The sequence below is a fragment of the Pangasianodon hypophthalmus genome, chromosome 28 (assembly GCF_027358585.1).
Source record: "Pangasianodon hypophthalmus isolate fPanHyp1 chromosome 28, fPanHyp1.pri, whole genome shotgun sequence".
Taxonomy (NCBI): Eukaryota; Metazoa; Chordata; class Actinopteri; order Siluriformes; family Pangasiidae; genus Pangasianodon; species Pangasianodon hypophthalmus.
Genome location: NC_069737.1, coordinates 1,926,624 through 1,952,350, shown reverse-complemented (window position 1 = coordinate 1,952,350; position 25,727 = coordinate 1,926,624). Strand labels below are relative to the sequence as shown.

The 25,727-nt window shown below is 39.3% G+C and overlaps 1 protein-coding gene across 8 annotated transcripts in view; it reads left to right on the top strand.

Annotated features, from left to right (window-relative positions):
- Positions 1–25,727, top strand: part of ctnna2 (catenin (cadherin-associated protein), alpha 2) — a 311,873-nt gene that overhangs the window by 84,825 nt on the left and 201,321 nt on the right. The window contains exon 8 of one of the 8 annotated variants that reach the window (XM_053230961.1): positions 22,373–23,775. The exons of the other annotated variants lie outside the window; for them this stretch is intronic. Within the exon in view, the coding sequence (XP_053086936.1) occupies positions 22,373–22,441 (69 nt within the window). The 3' untranslated portion in view covers positions 22,442–23,775. Of the gene's footprint in view, positions 1–22,372; positions 23,776–25,727 lie in introns of those variants that run through there. 8 annotated transcript variants of the gene reach the window in all.

Below are 25,727 nucleotides of genomic sequence, written 5' to 3'. Positions count from 1 at the left end.
TCTTCCTTTGCCTTAAACAGAGCACATCTAAGTTTACTTACTTGCGTCCTGCCTTTTACAGTGTTTCCATGTTTAGCATAAAACATGAAACATGTTTACTAAGAAGGGAGTAGCTCTCATTCATGATGCATGACCTCGGCCCTGATCCTGTTCCTGCATTCTGGAAATATTAGATGGTAAAATGTTTTAAAGAATTGGAGAATATAATAGAGGAAATTATAAGAAGAGATATCACAATAATGACAAATCCTTCTGTCATCAAACTAGTACATATATTCATAATTAAAATGTATATTCTTTCCTGCTTGCTCTCTTGCTTTGTTATATTGATTTCAGCTGTCATCTTTGTTCACCACATATACAATGACAAATTGGGTGGATATTTAACAGTTTTCCTCTGCTAGACTTACCTCTATATTTTTTTCTCTGATTCTCTCTCTATCGCCCTCCCTTTCTCTTGCTTGTGCATTGTGTTATTTCAGAGACCACAGCAATTATAAAGATAAAGCACCTTCAACCATCCTCCCCTCATGAAGTCAAACAAATAACTGTCCCACTGGGCCTGAAGTAAAGACATCAGTCAAGCAAGATTTAACTTATCTTCATCAGATAGGGAGGAAAAATAATCCCAGACCAGCAACAAGCCAGTGGTTCTACTGGATTTTTCATTTTAGGCTACTATTGTTTGTCACTGGGGTAGTACCATCCCATATATACCTTAATTAGAGGAAGGTATGATTAGATTGGGCACTGGGATGAAAAAGTACCTGTAAAGAGTTCCCTGAAGGGTTCTCTGGGTTTGTCCCTACAGTACAGCAGTACAGTGTATAGTTCATTTTGAAAGCGTAGAGATTGATATTTTAAGTAAGGAGTGATGGTTGATTTGCTGGTCTTATCAGAACAGAACTCCTTTGTACCTGTTCTCCAGATTAGGTGGAATGACTCTTCAAGATATCAGCTATCCAGCAGTGAGTCCATCACTCTGTCAGTTTCATAGTTGTATCTCCTATAAGCACTGCCGAATTGAAAACTGTGACCTGAAAGCAACCAAGACCAAATTATTTGAGGAAGCCAGTGCAGAATATGCCTCCTAAAGTGTAGCTTACTGCTAGTTAATAATACTGACATTTTGGTGAAAAGAAAGTGAAAATCGTCTTGTGTTTGACTTCTTCTCCAGTCTTTTACTTTTGCAAAGCTCTTTCTCTCCCTCTTCTCATGCTGCTTTCTTCACCTCCAGGGTTCTGCCTCTTGTTCCTCAGTTGTCATGAAGAGGTGAGACTTTGACCTTAAATCTTCACGGCCTGTCAGCAGCTCCTAACTTGGCCTGGCGGGTTATCAATAATGTCTGGCCCGGAGCTGGCATGCCGATAGCCAGCTTGGCATAGCATACACCCTGCAAGGTCCTCAGAGAGGTTATTAATGAGATTAGCTTGAGTGGGCAGGGGTATATGTAAGATCGTGGAGGAGAGGAAGAATCAGGAGGGGAGGGAGTGGATGCAAATTTTCCTTTTAGTTGCATGCAGGCCAGACTGTTTTGGTCAGTTTCCAAGGACCCATTTGCTTTTGCATACTCACCGTTTTAATAACCACTAACTGCTTGAGAAATGCAAACTCCGAGGGGAGTCTGCCTCAAGACTGGTAGTGAGCAGTGCTACAACATCAATATTTGTACCTGCATCCCTCATCCAACACTGGGATATTTTACCAAGTGCAGAGGCCTCTCATTAAAATGTACAAGAGGGAAATGAATTAACTAAACCACATTCTTTCCGACTCACTTTGTTCTGAGGGCCAAATCTCCTTCTGAGAATCACAGCAGCGGCATTGACACGCAAGGCTGCATTTGTGGTCTCGCTTGCTGGGCCTATTGACTAGGACACACATGGTTTGTTATTCCCCTACTGCTCTTCTCTGCTGCTTCATTAAATGTTATAAGGCATTTGCATAGCTTCGTCAGTACAGAACATTTCAGCATAGCACTGACTAAATGAGCATCACCGCGTAACTCTGTGGTGCAGTGTGTGTATTTGTGTGTGTGTGTGTGAGAGAGAGAGAGAGAGATAGTATGCACAACCTCAACCTTGTTTTTAGCAGGTCTTTGAGCTAAAAAGTGTGTATAATCACAGACTATTCTCACATCGTCTCTGCATGATTTTGGACATGTATTCCTGAGGTAGGTTATGAATGCAAGGTATTTATGAGGGTACAGGCTGTGCATGCTTTTCTACAAATGTGAGTTATTTTGTTAGTCAGAATTAAAACACCACACAGCCTCGGATTATGATCATTTTAATGCAAGAACACTCTCGAATATTAAATCAGCAAGAATAATTTTTCTGCAGAGTCAAACTTATCATAGGCTGCCAAAGCTATCATTGCGCCTTAATTTGACAGATGCTTTTGATTCCCTGGCTATAAGCATAAGCAAAACTCCAGCTTGCTTGATGAGATGTCTGGCAAACCAAAGGTAGAGGTCTGGATGGGTTTGGCCTACCAACATTAGAGATCTGGATGAGTTTACCACAGTGCATGGTGTGAAACCTAAATGAGAGCCAAAGGATACATTTCCTTTGTGTCTGGCATACCAAAGGTAGTGATATGGATGAATTTAACACAAGGCATTGCTGTAAACCTTGATGAGAACCAAAAGACACCTTTCTTTCATGCGAAACTGGGAATTTCATAGGACTTGTCTACTCTATGAATGTGTAATCTCGCTGTTTCTCATGCACAGGGAGTTTGGAAACCATGTAATGTGGTAGAATCCTGCATTGACCTTTGGATATTGGTTGATGAACCTAAAGACCTCAGTTTGTCACCTCGTCATCTTATAAGTATAGTTTAAGTTATCCAAGGAAAGGTTTCAGAATTGTTAGTGTAACCAAGGATACACCACTTGCCAAATGACCAATCAGGAACCTGTGAAAAAGAAGATGAAGGGAGTACAAGAAGCTGACTTTCTATCACTCAGCTGTATAGATCACATATATTTGTTGAGTTGTGCATTGTATTACTATTCGTGGTAGCTGAATCTCTGATCAGTAACCTCTGAGATTCAGCTCTACCTAATATCGTACTGATCTCAGCCAGACACTCCCCTTGCAAGGCTACTGCTCCTATTGCCAAGCCAAGGACACACCATCATTGGAAGATAACTAGAAAGCTCCTTTACCTATCAACTTCAGTGTTATCTTGGCAGACTACATTAAACAAGTCCACTGTTGCCTTAGGGTGCTTTCATATATGCACTGTTCAGTCCGTTTGAATGGAGAGCTGATGTGTTTCCCCCTCAGTGAAATCTAGTGAGAAAGTGATTAGACCCTGGATCGACTCAACTCTAGAAAGTGAATCAAACATGTGGCGTTTCTTTGTAAGCTGCTAAACTGAGCCAAAAGACAGAGCTGTGGCACTGCTGAAATGCCGTGTATTCTGCAGATTAGAACCGATGATCTAAAAGTGAATATAAAAGCTGCATATGGCATGATCCTATATATTTATTTAATTATCTACTTTTTTCATTGCAGTATTTCTGAACAATGAATGAAATAGTTTTCTGACTGCTTTTTCAGCCCTACAGGTCCCTCAGACAACTTTTTCAGCCTTTTCTTTTTGTAAATATGTACATTGTGAATCCAAACCAAACCAAATAGCAATTGAATAAAAAAGTGTCACTTTCACTCTGATTTGGACTCAGCAAATGGGTGTGAAAGTATATGTCCAATTTACACATCTTTGAATGCATATTGTGCAGGGTACAAATTGTACTATCTACCATTTGCATATACATATACACACACATTATATATATAGATAGATAGATAGATAGATATACTATTAGGCACTGTGGACTTGTTTAATGAACTATAGCTACACTACCATGGCATTAAAGACAGAAGAGAAGCTTTGCTCACTGTGAACTTTCAGTAATTAATTGTGTAAAATTGTGTGAGTGTGTGAGCTGTGTGTTATACTCTGTATTATAGTATTCCATGGCAGCAGCAGCACAGTCCATAAATGCTAATGCCTAATTATGGTCCTCTGTTCTGGCTAGTGCGACAGGGTGACTGTTACAGCCTTTTTTATCTGATCTGATTTTGTTTGTCATCAACATGTTGGCTTGGGGAACTAAGAATTGAAGCACTGAACATAAAATAAGCTATTACAGTCAAAATCAGGTTGTAGGTTATTTTGCTTGGTTTCTTGATAGTTCATTGGGCAGATTCCTTCCTGACATTGTTAATAATGAAAAAAAGGTTTGCTTTTTTGGTCATTATCTTGGTACTGCTCATGTAATGGTGAACTCTATGTTTCTTCTGCAGAACCGTATTTCTAATTAACTTCTGTCACCAGGTGTTTAGACCAAGGTGTCACTTGTTAGGTTTGGCGAGGTTAGGTTCAACTTTGGTGTGAAGCAGCACTTTTACAGACAATCCTGTACAATCCAATACTTTTTTTTTGGTCTGTGCTGCTCTCTAAATATTACAGTGGCTGACGAGCTCCTAGATATGGCTCACATGAAATAATTGTAGCTCGTTCTTGTTTAAATGTGGAAATGTATCTTAAGGAAAGTGAAGCAATTAGAATAAAATGTACTGTTTGTGATTTCTTTTTATAGATGACTGACAGCTCTGTATTGAGAATGTCAGAAACAATTCTTGTTGTAGGCGTCCAGTTATTCAGTGCAAAAAAATCCTCAGTGTCAGTCGATCAAACAGAAATATGTATTGGATTCACTGGTAGTACAAATGTATACAATTCTGTTTTAGATCCTAACTTTCTGTCACTCTTTTTTCAACGCTGACAAACACAAACGCTACTGACTAAGAGCTCCCCTTGGCGAGGAAAATTCAGCCTGCTTAAATAAATGAGCTAGTGAGCGATTCGTTTATTTTCATTCATACACTATATTACCAAAAGTATTCGGTCACCTGCCTTGACTCACATATGAACTTAAGTGCCATCCCATTCCTAACCCATAGGGTTCAATATGATGTCGGTCCACCTTTTGCAGCTATTACAGCTTCAACTCTTCTGGGAAGGCTGTCCACAAGGTTGAGGAGTGTGTTTATAGGAATTTTTGACCATTCTTCCTAAAGCGCATTGGTGAGGTCACACACTGATGTTGGTCGAGAAGGCCTGGCTCTCAGTCTCCGCTCTAATTCATCCCAACGGTGTTCTATCGGGTTCAGGTCAGGACTCTGTGCAGGCCAGTCAAGTTCCTCCACACCAGACTCTGTCATCCATGTCTTTATGGACCTTGCTTTGTGCACTGGCGCACAGTCATGTTGGAAGAGGAAGGGGCCCGCTCCAAACTGTTCCCACAAGGTTGGGAGCATGGAGTTGTCCAAAATGTTTTGGTATCCTGAAGCATTCAAAGTTCCTTTCACTGGAACTAAGGGGCCAAGCCCAACTCCTGAAAAACAACCCCACACCATAATTCCTCCTCCACCAAATTTCACACTCGGCACAATGCAGTCCGAAATGTACCGTTCTCCTGGCAACCTCCAAACCCAGACTCGTCCATCAGATTGCCAGATGGAAAAGCGTGATTCATCACTCCAGAGAACGCGTCTCCACTGCTCTAGAGTCCAGTGGCGGCGTGCTTTACACCACTGCATCCGATGCTTTGCATTGCACTTGGTGATGTGTGGCTTGGATGCAGCTGCTCCGCCATGGAAACCCATTCCATGAAGCTCTCTGCGTACTGTACTTGGGCTAATCTGAAGGTCACATGAAGTTTGGAGCTCTGTAGCAATTGACTGTGAAGAAAGTCGAGGACCTCTTTGCACTGTGCGCTTCAGCATCCGCTGACCCCTCTCCGTCAGTTTACGTGGCCTACCACTTCGTGGCTGAGTTGCTGTTGTTCCCAAACTCTTCCATTTTGTTATGATAAAGCTGACAGTTGACTGTGGAATATTTAGGAGTGAGGAAATTTCACGACTGGATTTGTTGCACAGGTGGCATCCTATGACAGTTCCACGCTGGAATTCACTGAGCTCCTGAGAGCGGCCCATTCTTTCACAAATGTTTGTAAAAACAGTCTGCATGCCTAAGTGCTTGATTTTATACACCTGTGGCCAGGCCAAGTGATTAGGACACCTGATTCTGATCATTTGGATGGGTGACCGAATACTTTTGGTAATATAGTGTATTCATTGTTTTAAACAGTAAAGATCCACCATGACCCTGACCAGGATATAGCATTTACTTAAGGATTAATAATAAAGGATTATGAATATACTACTACTACTACTACTACTACTAATAATAATAATAATAATAATAGTTTATATTTTACAAAAATTTTTGTAAAATTTTATAATAAACAGTACTATTTTATTAACAGTACTATGTACTGTTATATTCATATAATTTTTAGCTACACATTATTTATTCAGATTTAATCTTTTTTTTAGGTGCTAAGTAGAGATTTATCTGTGTTTTCTACATATGCATATGTTAGAATATACCATCATACACCTGAGTGTCAAATACCCCCTTAGGACAAAGATTGATCTATCTATCTATCTATCTATCTATCTATCTATCTATCTATCTATCTATCTGTATGATACACGTAAGCTTAACATGCTTTTGAGTATGTGTATGTGTATGCACATTTGATTCTGTGTGTGTGTGTGTTTGTGTACTTGCTTGCTAGTCAGCAGAGGCTTTTTATTTGTGCACTCAGTGGGCAAGCGATGCTCTAATTAAAACAATTAAGTGAAAGGCGGGAGAGCACTGCAGAACAGCACGTATTAACCACAGCCGCTCCTCACAGCCGAGATTACGCCTGTGGCACAGGGAGACGTCAGTGCTGTCAGCGCTAATCTGATTAAACGTTTATTATTTCTTAATGGCTACGTGAAAAGAAAGAAAATAAAGGAGGGATAAGTGGAGGGAGGTGAGAGGTTTTTCTCTGTGTGAAAAAAAGGGGGGTTAGAGTCATCGCCCGAGTCGCTTTCTTGGTCTTATTCCCCGTTCATGCTTTTTCAGATGTATTTTGAACAGCGCAGAGGGTCTGAAAGCTGAGAACATTCCTACTGTTCCAGAAAAGTAGGGGGTTCTTACTTATTACTCAGCTGAAAATGGCTTTTATTTTGAAGAGTGATTTTTTTCTTTGGTCTTGTATGGACCACCCAAGATTTTTTTGTTAGCACACTAGGCACATAATAAATGTGAGACGTTTTACTTCAAAATAATATGTAAAAGTTGGTTTGACTTGAAAGTCAGAAACATTAGATGAAAAACTTTAGGCTTTGAATATGTAACTTTTTTATTAGATTATTAGATTTAGTTAGCTACCAAAGTATCAAATATATACTGCTGTAAAGGTAAGAGTAAATAGGTAACATCTGTATAGTACTAAATCTCCATCCTGATTATCCAGAAGATGTTGATTAATTTTCTATAGCAGCAGCTGAAAAATTACAGGTTTATATTAATGCGCTTGGTCTAACATGTTATCGTTTCTATAGTAACAGCTCGATCACAGGGACTTGTACAGCGGACACTCAACTAAAACAGATTTACAAAGCGCGTAATCCTATATGGTCAAGTTTTCTGCAAGGAGAAGTTTATTTAACATTTATGGAATGAGTCTCCAGTGTCAGTGCTTTGTAACAGTCAGAGGTAAAGCTGTTCAAACTTTAAGTTTTCAGGACAGAGGAGGTTTATGCTTCACTTCTAGAGAGGAAAAAAAAGGAGACTGTTTATAGCTGCTATATCATAAGTGAGAACAGGAGGTAACTTGTTTCACAGCCATTCCTCAAAGATACATGTAACTATAAATGGATAAAAATTAGAAGTTGTTGTTTAATAGATAAAATATTTTTAATTTTTGGTAAGTTGCTGTGGGATAAGGGGAATAAAACTCTTTAGGACATCGTCGACATCGTCAAAATCGTCAACAGCGGGGTGGTACCTGTAACTCAAACCAATCTATCACTCCTCCCTTACTTACTGCACCTATGACTAGTATTTTATTCTTCTTAAATTCTCTCCATTTCCTTAAAGACTCATCCCCTGTTTCCTCATTCCATGACTCCATTTTCAGATTGGGGGCTGGAGGAAAAAAAAAAAAAATCCACATCAGCCATATTTTTCCTGGAAGCTTCCAGAAGCGTGGGAATACTAGCTGGGACGGCGCAGCTGTGCAGATGGTGGCCCAGACTAGCCCAGTTTAATTTTTCACCCAGTAGAGGTTAATGCGCATTAGCATCTGGGTGTGTGGAGGTTCAGGTATTCCCACAGGAAACTGCAAGCTGGCTACTTCCAGTATGCAGTGCTCATTAATCGAGCAATAGCAAGGCGTCGGGTGGGGCTGGGATGGTGGGGTAGATCTTAACCAGGGGAATTAGGAAGCTGGAAGTGTGTGGAGTGTAAGCAGCCTCTAGATATTCATACATGAAGAAACCTCTATCAGATTAATACCACAGCAGTTTGCCAATGATTACAATGTTTTACTTATTAAAGAATGCCTTCAGAATTTTTAATCCATTTATAGTTACATTCAGTGTTAGAGAATATCTAAGTTAGTTGTCGCTTATATTAAGAGCCTCTCTTTCCTCTCTGGGACATTACATCTCCACATCTGCACCACACCACACACTACTTCCTGTCAACTTCCTGTCGTAACATACGGTATATAAGTACATGGCATCCATATACTGCATTCACGCGAAGTCTTGCCAACCTGTCTTCGCGTAAGTTCTAATCCTTGCTGTTTTTTCTGACTGCTTCCCATGTCTTTGACCTACGCACGAGTTTAGATTATTCTTTGGATTACTGTTTTCCCTGATTTGGACATGGGACTTTTGATTGAGATTTTGGATTCATGGAATAAACCTCATGAGTCCTCAACAATCTCCTTTACATTACAGTTCCCACAGAAACAATAACACGTATGAGAATGAGTGCATTAATATAAACCTGTGATTATAGTAGTCGGATCTAATCAACACCTTCTGACCCAGAATCCAACAGCGCTGTGGTGTAATGATTATTAATTGAGTACATGTGGCTTCTTCTGATGGCAGTTCATGGCTGAGCTCCAGGCTTCTTTCAGCATAACATACTGACTGGAATTATAAAATGCATGAGCCTGGCAGAACCATCACAATGAAGAAAACCCAAAACATAAAAATGAAACAGCATTCAAAACTACACACACTTTTGTCTTCTTTAAATATGATTCACTGCAGGATAATGCTAACCTCCAGCACTCAAAGTACATCTCAGGTATAAAGCAGACAAGGTCTCTGTCTTTTCCATCTTTTTACACTCCGTATTGCTTACATTCCCTGTAGAGCCTGACTCATCCTCCATTAAGCTCCTGGTCACACACACATATGCTTTCCATGGCTGCGTCCCCATGGCTAAGAGACACAAACAAAGCTAAAAAAAAAAAAAAAAATAACTAAAAAAGGAAATCAACTCATCTTTTATTATTTATTTATTTAGCTAAATTAGCATGCATGATATTAGCTACCTTTATGGATGTGACATTCACATTGTAATTTGCATATCTAGGCATATAACCTTTTGAGGAGAACACACATATATTCTGAAGTATGGTATCCATTCACATATCTCAGATAGCATACCTGGTTGTAGGAGCGACTTTGTACTGGATGGATAAATGAAACAATTTCCTGTGCTGACAACATTATTTTTTCATGGGAAGGTTGGCATTTGCATGGAATTGCCCCTCTGCACCCTGTGCATGTTTGCTGCTAACCTTTAAGAGGATATGGAGTGGAAAGACGGAAATTTTTTCAGGCTTTATATGACGCAGCTTAACTGATGGTGGAGGGTGGATTCTTGCTGTGTATGCAACATAAAAAAAAGGAAAATTGTGTGTAGCTAATTATATCACAGACTAGCACAAAGTAGTTCTTAAGAAATGATAGACTTTTCTCTCAACCAATCACAGGCAAGAGGCTTTCATTCATCAATCAGACTTAACAATGAAGACTCCAACAGTCTATATTCCATCGTTACACTTTTAGATAATGCATTCATACATTCTTCACATGAGCTTTTAAAGGCAAGAACAAACTGAAGAACCCTTTAGAGAACCCTCTTTTTCCCATAATACCATGCCTAGGGTTAGGGTTAGGGTTAGGGTTAGGGTTTTTTTTCTGGAGAGCAAGAAAAAACAAGGAGGGGAGTGGGTTGAAATGAAGTCTACCACACAACAAAGCACGCTGCTATGGCCTTGGTGTTGTGTAAAATCTCATTCAGAACAAACTGAATTAAATGCAGGCTCTTTTTCAGTTCTATAATATACGTTACACGGTATATATATTTATATATAATCATTGCATCTCTGTATTAAAGGTCGCTAAGCTTCTCTAAATCCTTCTATCGCTCTGGAAAACTGAATGATGAGCAGGGCAGGTCTATCATTTAAAGCGACTGTGCAGTAAATTGCATATTACATCTAAAGCAGATGTTGACCTCCTGCCATCTTGTAAGCATCTTACCATTAGCTTAATTATACTTCACTTTACAGGCACGGTAAAAGCAGACATTTATAGAACATATGTGACATCTGAGAAAGGCTCTGGCTGTGTGGCTTAGCTGAGATGGACATGATTAAGCAGAGATTTCCAGCTAGTCTGCTTTCGGATTCTCCGGTTTATGCAGATAAGGTCTTACAGTCATTTTTCTCCTCTATTATTAGCACGTCCACATTTTGGTGTTTGAAGTGATGACATGAGAGAGAACCGGGGCGAGACTAGTGACACTGTGGATCAGGTGACGTGGGCGAGTGTTTGTAGCTTGAATAGAGGCAAATGGAGGGCTGACCTTTTAAAGAAATATATTACTGTGGAAATGAATCGCAGTTAGGTGAGCCCTGCTGACCTGTAGGTTGTAATGATTTATGGATTGCGCCTCAGCCTTGATGAAGCCGATGCTGATGTTGCCACCTGTATGCCTTTTAGCTCCTCCGCTCGGCTAACGTGCTTTAGCTTAGCGATTTCCAATATCCAACCTTTTCCATGGCATTTGGAGGTAATACAAAGCTCCACTGGCTGCCTCTCGGACGTTTTTGAATCATTGGCTTGCAGACGCCTGACATGTGCAAACACAGTCTTCTTGTTGTGGAAATGTTATGAAATCTCTTCTGAGGTTATAAATACCAAGCACACACTTGATGGATGCTGACGGCTAAGCAGAAGCTCTTATAGCCGGCGTGGTGTTATGCTTTTAGGACTAGCGTTTTACTTTCTCTCTGTATTATTATTCCACAGCGCTGGTGAATTCAGAAGGTTGTTGATTAATTTTCTATACCTGCAGCTCTAACAATAGTGCAGCTTCAGATCAGAGGTTTGTATTAGTATTAGTATAATAATATTATATTATAGTAAATTATAAGGATGCGTCACGGATCAATTCGTGATGAAATAGTGGCCACGAGAAGCACACGTGTGTTGCACTTAGACTACTTGGCTTGTTCTTTTTAACGTTAGCTTGTTGATTTTAAATGAAGTACTTTAGCTAGACACATGAGTTAGCTTGTATTGAGTAGTGCAGGTTTTGTTTTACTTTGAAAACCTCTTCTGTAAGTAAAGTAAAGTCCCAAGCTTCCCTTGTTGTCAATGGGTGATAGCTACTGATTGTCCCGAACAACCTCCTGGACAAAGGGCTGTTATTTTAACTCACCTAGTGTTGTCTATAGACAAATTTCTCTTACCTAGCCAACACTTGCTCCTAGTGATGATCTCTTTTTGCTGAGGTTTATGTTTAAAATGTTTTATCTGGTTGCTTGTAACCTGTCTGAAGATGCTGTAGATCCTCCTCTTGATACTTTCTCACAGTCTGCAGTTTGCTTTGCTTTGATCGCATTAATCACCTCATTAGTATCACCTGGTATATACAAAAACGCTGTATTACGTACGCCAGGCCAGTAGTTGGCGCTGTCACCTTGTCAGTAAACAGTACCTGTAGGGAAGTGACGATTAGCTCTTTGTGGGTGGGAGTTCCGTCACTAAAATCACCACACTGACTGTTGCTCTATTCCTCATTCATAGAGATAGCAGACATCAGACAGCAAACTCTTGAGCAGCAACAACACTACCATGAACTCCGCCATTGCTGTGTATATTTGTTCGCGCTTGCCTTTACAATAGACACGTATTGCGCATGTCTACATACCTAACACGTACTACACACGCGCATGACGTCACCGTTTTCAAAGATTCCCGTATTGGGTGTTTACATGGAGACGATAACGGTGGGGTTTTCAAAAACTTGCACTTTGAAACCCGTTTTCAAAAATATGCCTTTTCAGTCCCCAAAACGCCGTTGTCGTGTAAACGAACAGGCAAAACGCATAAAAAGTTTCCCGTTTTTGGCTGAAAACGTCGTGTAAACGGCCCCTGAACATGATATTGGGCTGGTACTGATACCTGAATTAGTATCAGGGCATCCTTAATATAGTAATCAGATTAGATTAGATGAAAAAGCAAATACTCCTCATCGAACAGACATTGGATTTTGGCTATAAGGTGTGTCTGAAAGACCAGAACTTTTTCAGAAACCTAACAACTTTTCCAAGAAGTCACAAACTTCAGGCGCATTGCAGACTGAAGGAACCAGCACAGATAATAGGTTCTTGGCTGGTTATAATGTCTGTATTCAGCTGATAGTGAGCTTTACCACCGAGCAAAGTTTTTATGTTTTGTCTTTCGTTGGAAACGGGTTTTGCATTTACAAATCAATTTCTAAGGCTTCGATTTCAAAATATGTATATGGGAAACACTGGTAAGCATGCTAAAGTTTGACATGTTGGCCAATCTCAGGGTGGGTAGCAACAGTTGCTAAGCAGTGATTTGAGAGCCAAGAAACTTAGACAGGGACTGGTCTTATTATGTAACAGTGGACCATCTTGAGTGATATGATAAAAAATAAAATACCATAGCAGGTTTAGCGATATGTAGGTGTAATATGTTTGGACATTTCTGTCATCTACCTCTCGGCTTTTATGCTCTATTAACAGCTATCCAAAGACACCTGAAAGCCCTGTCCACACAGCTCCAGAAATATTATAACAAGGATAATTCGATTATGTCTAAATTACGGCATCTCCTGGAGCCAGATGGGAACGTCTGTAATTAGCCCAGTGAGGGGATTGCTTTACATTTTGGCAAGATTAAATGAATATGATCCTCCCACAATATGAGGCCCGAATGGCACACACGGGTTCCGCTGAAGCACCTGGGCCAATCCTGCCAGCTCTAATAAAATCTAGCTGGCACAGAAACTCTTCAATAACGCAAAAGATTCTGTCATTTATCTTTCCTGATTATAGAAGGCAAAATGAAAACTTGAAGCTCCCTCTTGCCTGCCTTTCATTCTTTATCTGTGTCGTTGTTTCTGATGAATTAGCCTTGGACATGTCTCGCTAACATGTCTGACTAATGCTTTATGCTAACTTCCAGTTGCTGTCAATACAGTATTTAAAATTCATCTCATTTGTGTAGCTTTTGTGTTTTCCGGCCTGTCTTTTAATTAGCTAGCTAGATAACATTAGCTGGATATTTCACAACCATCACGTCTGTGAGAAATATGCGTACAGGAACCTAGCCAAATGTTAGCAATGTTAGCAAACAGTGCTTGTTTGCTTCTCTGGTTAGCTAGTGCTGCTCTCGCTATTATATCCCTGCTAATAACTAATCATAGTAATGCTACTGTGTTTTGTTCTAATCCACACACTAACTGTGAAGAAGTTCGTTCAGGATGCGTACTGCTATCTCTAGAATCGATGCTATCTTCATTACCCCAGATTTAGCACACATCTAGCAGCATCGTCCCCGCCTGACTCGTCCCTGCATGACCGCGTAATGAGGGAACGACGGAATTGGTGCTGACGTTTTCCCATTTTTGCTATGATACTAATTACTGTCTGTGTCTGTCTTTTCATCCCGCTCCTCTTTATTGCGTGCTAATTTGCAGGAGTGCTAAAGAGAGTCTTTATTTATAACATAGTCTCTTTAGTCCCATAACTTATCACTTAGCAGCACTATACGACCAGTGTAATGGAAAATATTGGACACTGTGTGAAGTTAAGACTGAATTTGTGACTAGATTACATACAGCTAAAGTCTCTGTGTAGTGGGACATCTAAAAAAAGCATGTAGCTAGCCTCAATGAAAATATTGTTACCTTATGGAAAGGATTTGGCTTATTTTAGCTAGCACAGGACCAAAAAAATTAAAGGAACACACATTTTATTAATTTGGATAGCATAGTAACTGAAGTGATATTAATAGTTGGAAAAAGTTACTTTAAAAGCTAAAGTTAAATCTATAGCTAGCTAGCTACGTTACAAGGTCATAATTTCAAATGAAAGCTAATTAAAGGACTTTACCAACAAGTTTTTCCTTGAGTTATTTGTATTGTTTACAACTAACAGACAGGAAGTCGCTACAGAACTAAAAAAAACAGCCAATTATTGACAGCCCTATAGTGGTTTAATGAGCAATTGCTAGCTAACTATTTTAACATTAAGAATAAATCTGATGTTGCCACTTCTTAATAAATAGCACTTCCTCCACTTATTTAGTATCATGATGTATTTCCAAGTGAAATGGCGTGTTTGGGTGGGCAGGACTTTGGTTTTATCCCTCATGTTCGATTGGCTGTGAAAAGTGGCCGGAAACACTGAGACACTAGGCCAATGTTTTTGCTAACCAGCGTCTCGAGGGAAGGGGAGGTGAATATGACATAACAGGATTAGTTGTTGTAATTAAAATAAAATAATAATTTAATGATTTAATTTAATTTCATACACACAGTTCTCAAAATAACAGACGAAAGTCAGGTTTTTGATTACAGACAAAGAAGATTTTTTTTGTCTTTTGAACCAAGAATGTGTGCTGACTCAAACCATAAAACAGCAAACCGGTCGACTTAATCGTAAAACTTGATTTAAAAAGTATCAACACTACCACCTTGATATTAGAAAATGTAGTTGCTTAAAAATGTTTTTTTTTCCAGAAAATCACATCCCTCTTTTTAAAACTGGCTCATGCCCACACATTTGCACTGTTAAAGTTCACCTATAATTAAACTTAAGCACTACTCAAGGTTAATTCCTTTTTCTCATTCCTACATTCTTTCCGATTCAAGCGACTTAACTTCCTTTTTTTTCAGCCTCAGGCTCACAGTGACCACACCACAGCATGAAAGACTAGCGGATAGATCGTTCATCAAAAGCGCTGTCATATTCCACCTGTCACTCCTATCCAACTTCCCCTTAATCCCGTCGTCCCAGACTTGACCTCTGAAACCAGGCTGCTGTTCGTCCTCCCCTCCTCGTCCTCTTTGTTCTGGCTCTGTTTCAGAGTGGACGTTCAGCATCGCCTCGGCGCCGTTACACTTCTAAGCAAATGTCAGAGAACAGGAAGATCGAGGACCTGCAGTGGTAATTACTGTACCACACTGACTTCCACAAACCCATTGCCATGGCAACAGATTATCTTTCTTCTCTCGTCCCCTTGCTTCCTCCAGCCACTCTCAGCCCTCCTACATCGTTTGGCCTCTATCTTCTTTCTTTTATCATTTCTTGATTTTTTTTTCCTCCTCTAAATCTTCTGCTATTTGCTCATGACTTGGCACATTGGCACAAGTCCCTCTCATCTTGTTTCCATCTGATTTGATTAGTTTTATACTATCAGATGTAGCAAACTTCTTACTGCCTGTAAAAGGAAAAAAAATTGGAAGGAAAAAAGGAAAAAAAAAATATGGTGTTTTGTTTCTGTTAAAATATTTACGATGTTTGGATTTTTTTCCATAAGTTGTTTTCTCTGGCCAGTGTTAGGTGCACATGTCAAAATGGGGAGCATTTATTAGGCGTGGTCATAGAATGTAAGATTCTCGACTATGAGCCAGTGGTGGCTCGAAGGTCAGGGGTTCAACCAACAGAATCGCCAAGCTGCCACTGTTGGGGCCTTGAGCAAGGCCCTTAACCTTCTCTGCTCCAGGGGCGCCGTATCATGCCTGACCTGGCGCTCTGACCCCAGCTTCCTAACAAGCTGGGATGTGTGAACAAGAGAATTTCGCTGTATGAATGTACGTATATGTGAGAAGTAAAGTTCTTCTTCTTGTCTTCTTAATCAAAATCATTAACAGTCATCTTAGATGTCTACATCTAGAGCTATACATCATTGGCCTGTGGGTAATTAGCCTATGGTTGTCCTCAGGGTTATTTCTGCAAGCTAATTTAAATCCCAAAGCCATCCATTAGCTAAACTCACAAGGGAGCTAGCTTCTCATGAAGCATCTGATTAGCCATATGGTGCACAACATAAGATGTAGAAACCATTACGTCTTGCTCTATCCAGCCATTTGGGATTTGACCTACTCTCTGGTCTCACGATCTCTGTTCCCATAGAAACGGCGATACGTAAGATGGAGTCTTTAAGTCTTACTTCCTCTATTTCTTGTGGAGAAATATGAATGAGCAGAGCAGCCTGAATTTTTTTGTTTTTGAAGCCAAATACCACAAATCATTTGCACAATTTTTGTCCAATTTTAACATTTATTACAAATTCATGTTTGGTTTTATAGGTCTCTCTCTGATCAAGTAGATAGGAGCCTGGAAATATCCGCCTGGGAGTGTTGCCAAAATGGCCGCCAAGTGGACAGACTTTACTCTAACTACTTTGATTGCAGCTCCTCTTACAATACAATCTGATTCGAATTTGTGCCTTTGTGAAAATTAGTCGAATGTGTGAAGTGGTGCTGCAGGAATTTAATGCCCACAACACACAGGCTTACCTTATTTTTTTTTTTAATATTTCTGACACAAATGTTCTAACAAGATCCTGCTTTGTCATTCCCTTGCTTTTCCACCACTAGTGTTGGTTTGTTGCCAGGGAAACACCGCTGCCAATCATTGTGCAGTCTGACACGCCCAAAATTACAAAATAAAATATTGACCAGGTTGACTGAGGCTCTTCAGTTTTGTGTGTATGTGTGTGTATGTGTGTGCATGTGTGTGTGTGTGTGTGTGTGTGTGTGTGTGTGTGTGTGTGTACACGAGGATAGGATTATCTGACAGCTTTGTGGGGACATTTGGCTGGTCCTGACGAGGAAAATGCTTTTTTTCACAAAAACTACAACTTTTATTTTTAAAAAATATATTAAAAGAAGTGCAAGATTTCCTTTTAGTTGCTGAAGTTAATGTTAGGCTTAGATTTAGATGTAACCTGGTGTTAATTAGCTGCATTAATAATCATGTCACTGGAAGGTCCTCACAAGTACAGTAACACAAACGTGTGTGTGTGTGTGTGTGTGTGTGTGATGAGTGTGTGTGTGTGTGTATATGTTTGTGACAGCGATTCTAACATTTTAATCTCAGGACTTTAAGGTTAATGTGGTCAGGCATATGCATAGACACTGACTTTGTGTGTCTGTGTGCATGCATCGATATTTATCACTTTGTGTAGATGATCATCATGCATCTCACACACACACACACACACACACACACACACACACACACACACCTAACTGTGTGTGATCTAACTGCTAGTCAGTTGCACAGTCTTTTTGCAGCATATAATTAATAATGTAATCGAGTTCAAAATTGGCTAGATAAAATAGTTTATAGAATCAAAAGTAACTTTCCTTTCAGCAGTTTCTCTCTCTGACTCAACTTTTTTATTATTATTTTTTTATCCGAGTGTGTCCCACTTTTGAGAAGTTAAATGCATCATAACAGTGTTGGAGACTGACAAGCAGAAGTGCAAGACTACCACCAGGCGTGGTGTTTGTGTATAGGAATGAGAGTGCAGGACTGAAAAACAGAAGTATGCAGTAGGCAGAGAGATGGATAGAATTCAAACAAATTCACAACATACTGTAGTAAAATAGATAGTTCTAATATGTTATCGTTTCTATAGTAACAGATCATTCACAGGGATTTGTGCAGGTACGGTGGACGCTTCACATAAACGTGGTAAAATTATAAACATAGACATGGTGAACTTTTCTTAATGTAAGGAGATGTTTATTTAAGATTTACTGAAGGAGTCTCCAGTGTCAGCACTTTCTAACAGTCAGAGGTAAAGCTGTAATTTTAAGTTTTATGACATCTTCAGGTTTCTCGATAACATGACAATCTGTGTTTTTTGTCTTATTAACTTCAAGAGAGAGAAAAAAGAGAGGTTGCTGAATGAACGACTGTTTATAGCTGCTATAACGTAAGTGACAACAGGAGCTAACCTTTTTGAGAATGTCTCATAACATTAAATAAATGGATATAAAGCTTGAGGTGTCATACTAAAATAATAATAAAAATCATAATGATCATGCTAAAAATTGTTGGCAAATTGCTGAGGTTTAAGAAAAATAACACACTTCAAGACAAGCTGTTATAGGAAAATAATAAACTTTACCAGGATTTACAAGATTTACCAATAACTCTGCCTTGTCACACCATTCCCTTGTTGATTATTTTTCTTTAACAGCACGTCTTGGTGTTGAAGGTAGAGACGTCAGTTGAACGAGAGATTTTAATCAGGAAATCTGTTCCATTGTGCTTGTTTTTAGCTCCTCTCCCATGTCCAGGCTCAGCTTGTGTTGGAACCAGAGCAAGAAGAGTAAGCATGGGTACTTAGGTGGAGACAGTGTGGAGGATTATGGGTAGTTTTCCCATCCAAGCCGTGCCAGTCTGCCTGGTGGAAAAGTGCCATTAGACACAGTCCTGTTTCTGAGAGGGACTTTTCTGGACTTTTCCAAACTGACTCCTGATCCCTGTACCATTTTGTACCTTGGAATATCGCCCTGATCCCCGTAACCTCATTTTAACACACACTCACACACAGACACTCTGCTTAGAAAGAGCTCTTAAGTCCCGTGAAGGACTGTCGGGGTAAGCAGTGTGAAGGTAAGCAGAGATCGGCTTGCGGTTAAATCCTTCACACACACACTGCTCTCTGGCGTAACGACCCTGACTGACCTCAAATTAGTCAACAGTTCATGGAATCTATTAAAATGTCTGTACGCTGCACAGACCAGGTGCGTCAAGATCTCAGGAGGACCCTCGAACAATTCTCTCTCTCTCTATCTATCACTGTCTCCTTTTCCCTCTCGCCCTCCTCTCCCCTCCCTCGGCCCCCACCCCCAACCCAGCAGACATTTTTACAAGGCTCTTTATATTGAACCCATTAATTGTTTGTTAGGTGTATAATTAAAAAGGCTGAGTGAAACATCTTGTTACCAGCTGGGATCGTTATGAGTGTTTTAGGGGCCCGAGCCGGCTGCGGTGAGTATTTAGGGAGGCGTTTATCGCCCCGTTGGGGGCCGTGCACTGGGAATCCAGCAGTGTCGGTTTGTTAAAGTTTAACAGCCCATGCCTAAATGGCTTTATGTGAGCACTTTCCCTTTTAGAAGGTAGCAGTGAGCTTGTCTAATCTCTCAAACGTCGGGATGCCCGCGCTACCAGAGGACACCCGAAGACCTCGCTTGACTTCACCTGGACGAACTGTACCTCGGTTTAACTGTGATTGTGGGTCCTAGAAGCTGATCTAAATGAGTTTGTTATTAATAAGAGGGATACACCGTGGATTCTGCCATTTATAGACCGATATTCATGATGATTTGTGCGTTTACACAAGTCTTTCCGCTGGTAAATAACCCACTTGACCTACTGGATCATGCCTGGCTATAGATAAGCAAATCAAACATTTCATTCACACAAATAGTCAAGCATTCATTGATTTTGAAGCAATGAAGCAGACAAAATAGTTGACGAGGTTAGATTGCTTTGGGGTGTAGAGGTGTTATGGCAACTCTTTCATTCTCTGTCCTTGCAACAAACACACACACACACACACACACACACAATTAACGTGTATGGTTGAGTGCCATCGATCGGCTGTCAGTGCAGAATCTGCACATTCATGTGTACTTTTTGAGGACAATTACCCCTGCCGTGGCCCTCCTGGTGATGTAGACTAAGTGGTTGTGGTCACTTATGCTAATTGCCACTTTCATGTAGCATTTTAAATAGCATCAGGCTAATTGTGTACCTCAGGGGATCTGTATTCCAACTGAGATGGTACTATTCACATTTGCGTAGCCTTCTCTAGAACGCTCTTTTCGATTCTGTTCAATAAAGTCTGCAGCCTTCTTTATTTCTTTTCAGGACAATACTAAACCCAGTCACACTGGCATTCAGTGGAGTTTGACACAGTTAACAATTTTGCCTCACTGACTTTGTGATTTTTGCTTTTCAAAATTGTGTGAAAATTTTATACACGGTTAAACTCAATGGGAATTTGCATCGTTGACCAACAGCACAACTGCACTGAATGGGCGGTCCTTCATATTGTACTACAGAAAATACAAAAACAGAGCAAGTGCTAATTTTTAGATTTCTTACTGGTTAGTGAGTCAGCAAACTTACCAGCAGCCAACTCGACGGTTGGTTCGATGCAATGTTTTAGGAAAACTGACGAACCCTGAATGAATTCTCCAGCTAAAATACAAGCTGAACCAAAACCTTGGAGCCAAACTTGCAGCCGTGCCAATTTATCAAAAAAAAAAAAAAACAGCTAATTGCAAATAAATTTGTCCAGATTTAACACAACAAACAAGTTTATGATGAACATTTAGGTGCAAAAACTGGAGAAACTGTACATGTAGTCGAGAGTGAAAGAGATCTGTTCATTTTCATATTTAACTTAAGTGTAAGGAAGAGAAACAGGGGATGGGGAAAAATCACAGGTTATTGCAGCCTCTTATTCCACACACACAAATCAGATAGTCAGTGTTGCTATTAATATTTATAGGAAACAAAAACAGGCAGATTTCAATCACATTTTCAAATCCAATTTCTCCATTTAGGATCATGTATCTGTTTTTTTTTTCTCCCTTCCTTTCTCCTTTTTTATTTCATTTTTATTTCCAAACCTAGCAGCAGTCATTTTTTTTTGCCCTACTCTGTGAAGTTGTAAAAAGGTTAAAATGTCAAGGTGGAACACAAAACTTTTCCAATTAAGGTTGAATGTACAAAGGCTTATAAATTTGAAATAAAAAAATCATGAATGTTGGGATTGGAGCCAAGGTGCTGGAGTTTGGCTCATATCCCAAACCCACATTCAGGATTTTTCTCCTGGGAATTAAAAGGAGTGGCTGTGTGATTTATCCTGCAGACTGCATTTCAGAGCAGTGTGTAATCAACACATATTCTGTACAATCCAACAACCACTTTACACTCACTTTTACACAAACTGGCTTAAAGAGAAGCGCTGTGTTGATTAGAGCGCTAAGAAATCCAAGCAACACTTTCATCGGTTTTTTAGCTACGTCTAGATGATCAGTAAGTAGTCTAAAAAATTATAATACACACATTATATATATATATATATATATATCTCCAAGCCTTTACTTTTCAACCCTTTAAAGATTTCTTAGAAGTGATTTTTGAAGGCACTTTTCATGCATCAGTTTTATACTTTGCTAGATGATTATATAGAACGTTTATCCTTGAAGATGCCTCTAGTGATGGATTTTTATTATTTTTTTCTTTCTTTCTTTAAAAGTGAGAAAACAGTTGCACTATGAACCAAACAGAGCTGTGAAATATATCTCTTCAGGTGATTTACTATCTGCTCTTGCTTTGATTTCACACTTGGTGTTTTTTCCTCAATCACCAGCGCACATTTTAAATGTAATCCTACGCGAAGTCATTGTAAGGAGGTGTGTTTTCTTCACAACGTGGAGGACAGAGCCAGCAATAAAAACATAGGAGTGAATATCAGGTGCTTAACGATATGTTCAATCTCAGATATTATACTGTCACGATTTTAACTTTGCAATATATCTAGAGAAGAAATTAGTTCGTTTTGGGATGATCATTGGTATACGATGCCATGGAGTGGTCTCGCTTTAACTATCGTTGCATCCAGTGAACTAAATCTAAATGGTGTTTAGTCTCAGACAAGCTGCCTCCTCTAGAATCATGAAATTATTACAATTATTAGGATAAAGTACTACTTAAATAGGTAATTAGTAGAATACTACTACTACTGCTACTACTACTAGGTAGCCTGAACTACATATAACTAGCTAGGTCTAGAAATAAAAAAACACAAAAAAGCTCCTAGTGTGAGAAATCGTACGTATATATCTACTGTTGTTATTTATTTGTTTGTTTGTTTGTTTATATTGACGTATCTCTTTATGTATGGATCTATCTTTATTTCTGACTTTAGTTTTTCCCTGATGGTCTTTTTCATATATCTCTGTTTCTCCAAAATGAACAGTAATTAAACCTGAAAACTTTTTATACTTATGAACATATTCTCTTTCTTTTTCCCTCCACGTGCTGTCGCTCTGCATGATCAATCATCAGGTAAGTGTTATTTTTCTGTTCCTTTTCTTACTCACTGCAGTGACACAAACAGGGTTGAGAGTTACTTAAAGCCTTAATAAATCATGGCTCATGGCTGATTCAGAATCGACAGCTGGTGTGTGTGTGTGTGTGTGTGTGTGTGTAAAATGCAGCTGCATAAATGAATGAGCAGGTTTCGCTCGTTTTAAAGAGAGTGGTGTCATGTGTTGAGTGATGTGATCATTATTATAGGCATGTAGTCATGTACGCCGGTGTTTACGTGTTATGTCGATTTCATAAACACAGGAAGCGGAAATTAATGACAAAATGTATATGAACTCCGGGAGCACGGAGCGCATTGTTCTGATCCTCTCTCGACCGAGCCGTTGGGGGGGGTTACACAACTGCAATCTGCATAGCGGTGGCAGGTATTGATGTCCTCCGTCAAGTGGGCAGGCGAGTCAGACAGCTCAGGAATGTAATCGAGCGGCGGCCGGGAAGATAATAACGCAATTTGCCTGGCAATTTAGACGAGAACTAAAACTCCGACCCCACTATAAAAGACAGCACGTTACGTCACACCCAGTCCGATCGTATACCTCCAGCTCATGCTGCTCTTAACCAAGCGTTTTATATTCTCTGGTTATGCTTTAAGAGGCCGATTATAAAGAAAAGTGCTGACATTTTATTTTTTGTGTGAATAAAAGGAACCCGAGTGTGAATTTGAATCCATTTATTGGGTAATTTTGGCGTTCACATCAAAAAGACGAGCTACATTCACTTACTTTGCCTTGTGTGTGTATTATAATCGTCATTATGACTATAAAAGGAGGTGAGTATCACCAGTGGCCTTGCTGCAAATTTGTCTACAATCATTTTTACTCTTTGAAATATGCTTTTTTAAACTTTTTTTTTCCCCTCTGTACACACTAATGTGACATTTATATACATTACTATAGCTGCCATTTTCTACATCTAATAGTGTCCTTTAGATACTAGAACATCACTCTCTCTCAAAGTGTTTTAATCTCAAAGCGTGTGTGATAAAAATATTGGCACCCCAAAGAATATTTCCAATAAAAGTCACGTTATTGGACATTACAGTGAGGTTTCTGTCTCCAGGCTGAGGGAAACTGAAGAAAGGAAAACACCCATCTTATGTTTAAGCTCAAATTAGCACACATTACACGTGTTGTTTCTTTTTAACATATTCATTTTAATTGCCATGTTGAAGAAGGATGCCAATAATTTTGGAGAGGATTGTATTTTGATGGTTTTGGAGCTTTTGAATACTTAAATAAATCAATTTTTTGCTCATTATTTTCAGCCAGTTAGTCTTTTACACAATTCATTAATTTAGTAAATAAATAAATAAATAAAGTAAAATTGACACAAAAATTGACGAAACAGCATAAAAAACAAATTAATAAATTCATCCAATATGGTCAATTGTTAATTTAAAGAAAGATATTCTAAATTCTTATTTATTAAATTTAAAAAAAAATATTTTTTTAGAAATGTATCCTTTTAAAAATAAATAAATGAATTGCTCGGATGTGATGATGGTAACACTGCCTGTAATTAATCCAGCTTGTGTTTACTTTCCTTCTACATCATTACGTGTCTCATTTTTTTTTCCTCGTCCATCTTACAAACCCGTGTGTTTCGGCTGAGAAACTTGAACGTGTCCAGAACTGTAAGTCAGCTTTGGGATCAGGATCCTTCGGAGCATTGCGTTTACGAACTTGGCAGATGTTCTATTTCTAAACGAAGCTGCTGTCAGGCTCGGAGCTCTCAAGGCCTCGTCTCAGTGTGCCTGGAGTCAGACAGAGTGAGCTGGTCCATCATTAGCTCTGTTCCTCCAGCTCACTCCTCCACTTCTCCACTGCGTCCTTGGGATACACTTCACCCCCTGCAACCACATCCATCTCAGAGAAGGAGGGAGGGAAGAAACAGCTTTTATTATCCTTCATTGTGCTCCAAGTGGCAGTGAGGAGGTTCCTGAAAATCCCCTCGCCTGATTGCTTTCATTTACTACGCCAGCTTCATTAGCGCTACTAAGTGGAAAATGCAGGGAATTGGAAAAGAAAGCATTTCTTTCTCACTCTCTTTTTTCTGGCCTCTTTTTCCTGATTACTCACAACCCAGTCTGTTTGCTTGGAGCTGAACAAGTACATGGCATTTAATAATTGTTTAAATTATACAGATTATTGCTGATCTATTAATAAGCCTTACATTAATTAAGGCACACAGTCACACTTGCCTCTGGCAAAACTTTAACATCACTTGTTTTTTCTACTTAATGTACTTTAGCACAGAGGGGAATTTATTTTTATCGAGTGAAATAGTAACTATTTGTTTAAGGGTGGTGTTCATAGGGCTACATATGACCCACATTAGTCCTTCATAACTGAACGACGTAAATGTTTAAGGTTTACTTTAAAATGCATTCATTGTCATAAAGACCAGTTTCATCCACAGTTTTGATTGACGTTGATATTGAATGAAGTTAACATTGAAGCTATAACACCTACATAATGATAGAAGATATAACACCTTAGTTAAGGTCGGTGTTCATAGGGCTACATAACATACATAACATACATAAGGCCTACATAGACCTACATACGCCCTTTATGACAACTGACATTAACCTACATGGACATTTAATTCTTCCTTAAACGTGTCAGCCGTCATATAATCCATTTTAGTCAATTTCAATGTCAGGTTGACATAACACCTGAGTCAAGTGACACAGTGTTATGACACTTCATACTGTAGATCAGTTCTGGTAGGTTTCAGATTTCTGCTTATAAGAGCACTTGCTATGGCACTGTAATGAACTGTTTGAATAATGTACATTTCTTCTAGTCCCTAAATAAAGTTTCATTACTATTAATATATTTTTATGAGATATTCATGAAAAACTTATGACATACCAGAAGCTCTTGTATAAATTGTATTATGACAGTCTAATGTAAAGCAGCCTGTCATAACACAAGCGTATGTCACTTAATTCAGGTGTTATGTCAACTTGACTGTCTATCAAAATAGACAAAAGCAGTCTTTATGGCAGATGATGTCTGCTGGAATACGCCTTTATAAATGTATATGTAGGCTATTTCAGTTCTAATGAAGGGCTTATGAAGGTGTTATGTAGCACTATGAACACCTGGAATAACACAAACTCTTGTATCCCTCTATAATTCATCTCATTTCACTACTAAAATCAAGCCCATGGTTCAATTTGTATCATTATGTCATTCCTCATCTTCTACAGACGTCTCGGTGTAACCTCGTTACGTTCTCAGCGCTTTCCAAATTTGCGTTTGCGGTGATGAAGTGTGAGAGAACCGTAAGGAGCAGATAGCAAGAA